This window comes from Coffea eugenioides, unplaced genomic scaffold (assembly GCF_003713205.1).
Source record: "Coffea eugenioides isolate CCC68of unplaced genomic scaffold, Ceug_1.0 ScVebR1_722;HRSCAF=1446, whole genome shotgun sequence".
NCBI classification, from domain to species: Eukaryota; Viridiplantae; Streptophyta; class Magnoliopsida; order Gentianales; family Rubiaceae; genus Coffea; species Coffea eugenioides.
This window is the reverse complement of record NW_020864587.1, coordinates 13928-23871: the sequence shown is the minus strand read 5'-3', so window position 1 is coordinate 23871 and position 9944 is coordinate 13928. Positions and strand designations below refer to the sequence as shown.

General features: G+C 35.8%; 1 protein-coding gene across 1 annotated transcript; it reads right to left on the bottom strand.

Moving 5' to 3' along the window:
• Positions 1-4927: 4927 nt before the first annotated feature.
• LOC113758799 lies at positions 4928-5773 on the bottom strand. The gene has a single exon (XM_027301519.1). It carries the CDS (start codon positions 5771-5773, stop codon positions 4928-4930), a length of 846 nt encoding a protein of 281 aa, XP_027157320.1.
• Between the last annotated feature and the right edge of the window lie 4171 nt (positions 5774-9944).

Below are 9944 nucleotides of genomic sequence, written 5' to 3'. Positions count from 1 at the left end.
TGTTCATATGCCAATTTTGAACGCGTATCTGAATCTGCTATCGGTATCTGTATCTGTTATCTGTATCTGGATCTGTATCTGTTCTGACGTCGTTTGGAAGCTTGTATCCAACGACCTTTCTGGGACCTCTGAGCTCAACACCTGTGGCCAGTTACTCGAGTCGGGCCGGCAAGGGCCTGGTCGATTAGATAACGAACCACGGTAGTCTGTTTTGGGATCTTTGGGTATTGAGACCCTTGATTCCGGTATACTCGAGTATTACCAATTCTGATCTGATTGGATTTCGGGCCCGGTGGGGGTATGTGAGGTGGAAGGAGTCGAAGAAAGTTGAGTCTACGGTATTGGTTACTTCTGTAACGTTGACGGAGTGTCAACTGTTATTTCGATCAAGTTTCGGTGAAGCGAATGGGAATTTGGCTCCTGAGAGCCACCCGTATCCTTTCTGTCTATGGTGTTTGTTCACTTCTTTATTTGATGCACATATGTGATTAATTGAATATGAAGTTCCATGTTTCTTACTGCTATATGTCTGGTACCTCATTGAGCGCAAGCTCACCCCTTTCCGTTCCTTTTTGTTTTTCCTTACAGGAAAATAAATACTTTTGGACTCGATTTGACAATTGGTTGCCGAATTGAGCTAGTTGGACATATTTTTTGTATAGCTCATTGATTGAAACCCTAAATGTATTTTTTGGGTCCGTTCCTCTTTTGAATTTGGTAAACCGTACATGTATCCACTTTTGAGTCACTTTGGTATGCCCCTTTGGGTTGTATATGCTTAATTTCGAGATGTAAATATTTGCTTGACGTTTGGTTGGATTTTGACGGGGCGGTTACTATTCATAACCGACTCCGTTTTCGTTTTTTTATTTTGTGATTTTGACTTGTTTACACGCGTTTGTATGTTCCGGAACGTATTAGATCGCTCTAAACTGAACGACTGAGTCCCGGCGAGAGCTGGGCAGGCGGTCCGCCGAACCCTTTGGTTCGCCTTAGGGTGAGGTGGGGCTGTCACAGTATCACTTTAATCAAGAAATAATCGCATGAAATGGGAACAAGCATGAAATTGAATCAATCAAAGGTGTTTAAGGGACGATGAACAACCCATGTAAAATTAAAACAAGTAATGACTTGATTGCAAAAAACTAAAGAAAATTGAGGGGGTCAACTTGATTGATTTGTCAAATTGTTTGGGCCATAGTAGAATTAGACAAGAAGCAAGGGGTTGAAATGCAATGATTGGAAGCTTTTCATGCAACCCATGCAATCCACGAAAGGAAGCAAACTTCTGCAACACTTTCTATTAAGCTTCAACAACCGAAACAAAACCTGCTGCACCTTGTTTTAAAATGCAGATTTCAAACCCGAATACACGGCTTTAAACTAAGCCACAAACTACATAATCACCACCATCCAAACAAACAAGAAACCTAGAAAGATATCATGTGAAGTTCTGGAAAAACATGCAAAACATGGTTCGGCAACCTGGATGTTTATTTTTCCAGCAATTATTCAAACATGATTCAAGTGTTTTTTTTTTTAGACCCAAATACACAAACTCAGCACCAAACCTTCCATTTCTTCCCTTCAACACCAAATTAAACATGCAATTTAAGTGTAAAGATTCATTGAGCAGCCATGGAAAAGAAAACCGCACAGAAAATGCAATGGCTTTTTGTTTTGCTGCGAATTTTGCAGCTTCAAGCTCGCTTAGATTAAATGCTGAAACATTGCATTAGACTCACCATTTATCCACCAAACTCACACACATATTCACTTACCCATTGATCGATGTTCAAGCATGGTTATCTTCCCTTAACTATCCCAAACGAAAATGTTCCAGGTCCAAGAAAGCAAGAACAACAACCAAAATGCAGCAAAAAACCTTATTACTTTGTTTGAAAACGTTAAGCTACAACATTCAAGGAAGCAACCCAATCTTGAACCAAAACCTGAACTCACCATGAAGATATAGTATTAACACGCAAGGGACAGCTTGAAACAAACATTGCTCATGTTATCACAAATAAACAGCAAACAACAACGAGGATATCAAACCAACTACCAACTTCAGTATCCAAAAAGAGAAGAAAAGCTGCTGCATCAAGTCGATTGTTTCAAGCTTATTGCAGCAACCTGTGGTTCCTCATACCAGTGACCAGAGAATGACTCAATGTATCTAAAAAGCATAAACATGAAACAAGGGAAAGGGGAAACGTCCTACAAGCTTTTGGGGAGAAATTTCCAATTTTGTGATGAATTTTAAAAAAATTATACAAAAGGGTGATTTTGGTGAGGTATTCCGTAGGGGGGTCTTCGTATTCGGAGAATGCGAGCTCAGCATAGCTCGCATTCGCGAAATGCGAGCTCAGCAGAGCCCAGTAAAAGTTTCGTGCTTATTTTTTTTTTCGGAGGCAGAGATTTTTTTGTATTAAAACAAAATGTTTAAAGATCTCGCGTTGGCGATCGCATTCCTTAAAATTTTTTTTTCGGAGGGCAATAGAGCTCGCATTCGCGGAATGCGAGCTCAATGGAGCTCCCACACTAAGTATAATTTAAATTTTTTTGCTTTTTTTTTGGGAGCTAGAGAATTTTCCAGAAAATAGTAAGAGCTAAATGCGAGCTTCGCTAAATAAAAATTTTCAAATAGCTCGCATTGATAATTTGACCTCCAAAAAATTGTATTTATTTTTGTTAGATGTTCGCATTTATAAGTATGACTCTTCAGAAAATTAAATTCAAACTTGCTAGAAAAACAAAAATTGTTAAATGAAATTTACGATCACCCACCAAGAATGTAAAATTAACTGTAAATGTTGTGTGTTTTTGTAGAATTTGTCTTTACTAAAATGTTGTCGGTAGTAAAATTTATTTAAAGCTCTTTACTAATCTTATATTTTCGAGAAATGTTATTTAAAAATCTGTAATTAGCAGAGAATACATTTGTTATTTTTAAAACTTTACCGTTTTTTTGCCCCTAAAAGTTTTTCAAATTTTTTTTTTTCAAAAGATTTTTTTTTGTTTGCGCTTCTAAAAAAAATTCATATTTCTTTTATATTAAAAAAAATTGGTAATTGTACGGTTGGAAATACGTTATTTTATTATAATACATTTAAATGGTGGAAAAAGTACACATGCATAGTTCTTTCTATTTCATAGATCAATGTAAAAATAGAATGAAATTGTTAACATGTAAGGTGTTGACTATATTTTATGAATAAAATACTAACTTTTTTTCCTTTTTTATCAAATAAATTTTTTTTATCAAATTCTAATTTTCCTTTGTTATTAATGAATCGTATTTATTTGTTGACACCGATGAATATTAGTTATAAGAATCTAATAATTAATAGTCATTAATATCTGTTACAATTTCAACTGTAATTTTAGAAATTTCATAACGCAATGTTATTTAAAAAAATTATATAAGTTATTTTTATGAAGTGCATGTTATTTGTTTGGTAGTTGAAAAGGAAAAGAAAAAAAATTAAATCAAATATCTAGCGATTAAATCTTACATGTTTTACCTTTTACAATTATTGGCAGGATTACTATTTTGATTAAAAATATAAAGCGATAATCAAGGCAAATTTATTGTCATGCAAAAATCCTAAAACCCTAAGTGCTAAAGCCGTAAAACACTAAATCGTAAATCTTAGAAACCAAATCCTTGTAAACCCTAAAACATTAAATCAAGGTTGTTGGGTTTATTAAAATCCATTAAAAAATATTTTTGTGGCACGATAGGATTACTATTTTAATTAAAAATCTAAAGTCCTAATCAAGACACTCTATTGTCAAACTAAAATCCTACAACCCTAAACCCGAAAGTGCTATTCTCCTAAAACACTAAATCTTGATCTCTAAAACCCTAAAACCCTGAATCCTAAAAGCCTCAAACCCTGAGTGCTATATCTAATGTAGTCAGTAGCTGAACCAAAGATAAGATGTTTTCTTTTGTCTACAACTCATTTGGTCTTCTCTTTTGTTGCAGAAACATGTGCCACCGATATCTGTCCCTTAAAATAGTTGGAAAAGTTGTGAAAAAGGTAAAGGAAAACGGCTGTGCCACTTGCTGAAGAGATAGGCAGATCCGAGCCTCGGATCCGAGGGTTGAATATAGATCTGAGCTCGGATCTTTAGGATCCGAGGACTTCCCATGATGGATCCGAGGTCGGATCTTCTGACCTTGGATACACTCCTCCGGAAGTACAGACGAGGGATCGGATCTCTCTTTGCTCTCACGGATCCGAGCTCGGATCCGTGCCATTAAATTTTCAGTTTTTTCGCTTCTTTCCTTTTTCCTTCATTTTTCCTCCTAATTTCTTGTGTACTTTATCCTCTGGATAATCCTTACACTTGTTTCAACTAGTACATGAACTTCATATATCGATATCTCTCACATTTCACAAAATTAATGCATTAATCCACTCACAATTTCACAAAATTGAACATTTTGGCCATTAACTTGAAATATTGGAAAATTTTTTAAAAAATTTTTACAGAGTTTCCCCATAAAATGGACAAAACTCCCTGTCAACAACCTAAATTTCAAGAAAATTAACCACAATACAACATTTCCAAATAAAATTCCGACATTTTTAAGCTATAGACAACTCAAATCATGCATTCCAAAACACAATCCCCATAAGATAAAGTAATCCTTCCCCCACACTTGAATTTAACAATGTCCTCATTGTGAACAAGGTAATAGAAACTGAAACTTCTCTCAAAATAAGTGATGATTCAAATTGAAGCCATTAATCCTCACGATCATCCAAATTTTGTTCACAATGAAACAAAAGAGTACAAAAAATCATGAGTAGCTCAAGAGAATCCAATATGAAAACTACAAAGTTTAAACCGAACACAATAAAAGAAAAATATAGCAACAAAAGATGTAATCAGCTAAAGATCTTCATGGCTGCTAAGAACGAGGGTCTACTGCCTCCTCATTTCCATGAGGACCCTGTGATGTACCAATATGCCCCTCCTCCTGCTGAGGCGTCAGAGTAGGTGACCAGCGGATATGGAAATGATCCTCGATCGCACGAAGACAGCGATCACGTCTGTCGAGTCGTTCTGTCATCATTGTCTCGGTCTGGTCAATGCGCTCGACGACTCGTGTCTCCATACAGCATATGGGATGACAGATAGGATGTCGATCAAGTGCCACATTATATTTTAATTGTTCCATGAACCACGACCAACTGGAAATCGTCTCCTCATCAACTATGGCATAAGCAATTGGCAGAATCTTGTTGTTCGCATCTTGAGTGACTGCAACAAGGAGTTTGCCCTTGTATTCGCCACGCAAATGAGTGCCATCAACACATATAATCGGCCTGCACACGTGAAATGCTTCAATAGCCGGTCCAAAAGCCCAGAATACATACTTAAAAGTCTTAACTCGATCCGAACTATCCGAATGATGTGACCACTCCACCATGGTGCATGGATTGGATTGCACCAGAGCATCGAGATACTGTGGTAGTTCTGTAAAATTTGCCTCCCAAGATCCAAACACAAGCTCAATTGCTTTACGTCTGACATACCAAGCTTTTTTGTGAGACACATCAAACTTCAAGTTTTTTTTAATGAAACTTAGTATGTTCTTGACCTTTAATCCAGGATCATCTTCAATGCTACGGAGTATGTGCCTTGAAATAACAGAAGCCGTCAGGCTTGTATTGTTATTTCTAATCATGTCGCCCAAGCAGTTATGGTCATTGACCCATTTTCTAATTTGCCACATTCCACATTCCAGTCGCATGGTGGATACGATGAAGTGGAAGGAGTTTTTTCAATTGATGATTTGCATTTAGCAAACCACGTGTTACTCTTACTCTCAATAACTCTGAACTCCCTATTGTGATTGATGGATCACATCCTAACTGCCCGGGTGAGCTGCTGCTTACTCTCAAATCTCATATGGAGACGTATATTATTATTCACCTCACTGAATGTGACAATACGCTCCAATCCATCCTCCTCTTCTATATCATCATCATCTATACTCCCAAGATCGGAGAAAAATATCATTCTTCTTGGAACATATGCAGAGCTGCCAGCTGTGCTATTATGTCTGATATCTCCGCATTCTGTGTTGGCAACCCGATACCCAACAAAGGGTTGTTGGGTATGGAAGTTTACTCTTAAACCCCCACCTTCATACTCATCATCCGAATCACTACCAGACACATCTTGCGACTCCGACTCTTCAACCTCTTCCGCATCAACTTCCGGGTCATCTTCTTCTGGATCATCTTCTTCAGAGGCAAGGAGCCTATCATGCCCACTAGCATATACATCATCTTCAGCTGAACCCAGACAACCTTGATCAGAGTTAGACTCGATCCCATGTGGAGAAATATGGCATGATGGCCCTGGATCTCCAAAACTTGGAATCGAATCCAGGCCATGAAAATATTCCTGGGCACCCATGGCCCCTGATGTGAGCCTTGGTTCTAATGAATCCATAGATCGATCATCATGCATATAGTGAGATGCCGATGAAATCTCTAGAACGACTGAACTAGAACCAAAGTTAAACTTTGTTGGATCCATGAATGCATGTACAAGCGACATCATTGGACCAACATTACCTATTGGTCCAGTGAATACGCAATTAACTACAGGCATTTGGACGATTTCTTCCTTCTCGATATAAATTTCCGCCATGTATGAAACTTTTTCGATCCAAAGATCGTACATTACATCAAGAGTTTCATCATCCACCACTGCGGAAACAGTATATTTGGAACTCTCCAACGGTTGACGAAGAAACAATTTTAGCTTGAACATCCCTTTATCGATCCCAATATAGTGGTGAATCCTGTCAACCAACTCCCCGTATCCAATTCTATGACTCAAAGTGAATGTCCGGTTGGAAGTACGAGACAAATAACAAACAAAGTCACCCTCGTAATGTATTTCTCCTCCCCAGTATAGGTTTACCCGCAGAGGTCTTTCTACAGACATGTCTGTGAAATGAATCCCTATTTTGGGGAGAATAAATCAGAATTAGTAGTCCAAGAGTCCAAACAAATGAAAGAGGGTGGCCTCTAGGTCGAAATTGGCACTATTAAATAGACTAATTTCGATCCAGATGTTTATGAAAAAATTAAAAACAGGTATGAAATATACTATAAATGACGATATGAATAGCCTAAAACTCCCAACGAAATTTTTAAAAAATTTGGACAGAGTCTCCCCTAAAAATAGACTAAAACTCTCTGCCAACCAATCCACGAAATGGACTAAAACTCCCTGCCAACCGATCCAAACAGGGTTTATATGAAGTTGTAATGACATTTGCCACACTACATATTATCAAGAGACCCTATAATTTTCAAAGTACAAGTATAAGAAAAGTACGGGAAGTTATATATATTTGGGCTCCACATTCACACCGCATAACAAGATCCACATTCACATTGATGTGATATTCTAACAATGAACCTTACAAAATTAATGTTTTTCCCTGTAGCAGATTTTGCCACTTTTTTAGCAATATAGATTTTGCCAATTACAAAAAATACTACAAGGTTGGTCATTGACTTTAAATCCATCAATTCGCCTTAAAATAAATCCGTATTTCATATTCTAACGTCCTTTTCTACTGAAATAAAATTTAACAAACTATACTATTTCAATTTGACGGCAAAGATCCAATAGTTGTAATATAAAATAAATTACCTAATGACTTGTATCAAATCCGAATGTAGCCCTCACAAAGAAGTGGTAGTTGTAATATAAAATAAATTACCTAATAGTCAATTGCCCTCACAAAGAAAGAAGTACAAAAATTTCGACAGAGTCTCCCCTATAAATGGGCTAAAACTCCCTGTCAAACAATCCAAATTACTGTCATTTCAAATTGCACAAGACGTATTAAAGTACTTTAAATCCATCAATTCGCCTTCAAATAAATCCATTTAATTTCATTAACGCCTTCGTGGTTTGGAAGAGTTTTAACAAACTATACTATTTCATTGTTTCGACGTCCATAATATGTAGTTGTAAACTAAAAATTAATACCGAATGGCTTGTATCGAATTCGAAAGGTGGACTTCTGTGGTTTGGATGACGGACTTCCCAACCCAGGTCTCTATACCTCCTAAACTTGTGTCACGAACCTTGTATACACCTATATGAAGCAACAACTGTTCAATATGCAAACCATTTCATATAAGTTATTTGCATCCCAATTAGTAATAGTTAGTTAACGAGGATTACAAAAACTTTTTAAAAATGTCGGCAAAGTTTCCCCTACGGAAATTGCTATAAATATTCAAAACTGACAAAGATATTTAAAAAAAAAATTAACAAGGTCTCCCCAATAAGTAGGCTAAAACTCACTGTACCAATGATACAAATAGGGTCTATATTAAGTTGTAATCGGTCAACACCACACTGTATAATATATATGTCCCCTATAATTTAGAACCCTAACAGCTATGAGCCGCCTACGAATTGCAAAAAAGAGCGATTGACATGCGATTTGGAAGAATATTTAATCAATTTTTGGGCTCCACATCCATATAGCTATACAAGATCTATGTTCATATATGTATGCTATTTTCATCAACAACACAATAGGATTTTTTTGGCTATATCCAAAGGCCACTTGACAGCATTATCTATTATTTCCCTAACCTCAACATGCATATATTGTAAATATAGACTACAAGATTAGATTTAACTTTAAATCCATCGATTCGACTTAAAATAAATCCGTTAACGTGTTCTAACGCCCTCTTCTACATCCAGAAGTTTAACAAAACATACTATTTCAATAAAACGTCAAAAATCCAAAAGTTGTAATATAAAATATATTACCGAATGACTTGTATCAAATTCGAATCTAGCCAACTTCTGTGGTCAGGATCTTAGAGGTACCAACCCCAGCCTCTAAACCTCCCAAGCTTGTGTCACAAACCTTGTATCTACCTATATGAAGAAATAATTTACAACAAAAAATTATTTAAAAAAACAGAAGTTGCGACATGTATTTGTAGTAGTCAGTTGCCCTCACAAAGAAAATTTTACAAAAAATTCGACAGAGTCCCCCCTATAAATGGGCTAAAACACCCTGTCAAAAATTCAAATATCCATGAAATTCAAAAGCTCCAATCTATAAACTACATAATGTCAATAAAATTTCTTAACTCCAATTGCAAAACATACAATGTCCAATGTAGATAGTGTTTCGACCAAAAATAACAGCTACGAAATAGATTTTAAAAACAAAAACTGAAAAGTAGGCACTTGCCACCCAAATTTGGTACATAACCCTTGCCCCCACATTGAGTATTAGAGACTTTGTCTACTATGTGCTTAGCATTTTAGAGAATTATTTTGTACATTAAACTAGTCAGAGATGATTAATTATTATCATTTTAAATTACACAAGACATATTAAAGTACTAATTATTGTAATTATTATCATTTCAAATTATACAGGGCGTATTAAAGTACTAATTATTGTAAATGGCTTTGATAACTACATTAGTGAAAAATAAGTATTTGTCAAATATATTTATATACACTTGTTAAAGTACGACAATAGTGTCTAAATGTATATAAAAATAATTAAATGGCATGCTAAGACTGTTAAAGCAACGGAAATGCATCCAAGACAACTTCAATGCTCGGCATCAAATTTTGGGTCACGCTAACATATATTGTAATTTTAGCAAAATTTATTTTTCCATTTTAGTTCAAGGCCCTTATTTTTCTAAAATCTTCTCTACGAACACAACTCTAATGTACGATTTACCCATAGCTGCCCTAGAGAAATTCGTTTCTCATTTGCATCTCATGTTTAATTCCCTTAATTAGAACCCATTTTCTATTTTAAATGGAACTTGCCCCTTTTTTTCTTTTTTTTTTTTTATGTTTTATCTTTTTCAACACAAAAAAATAGACTTTTTTAAAAAAAT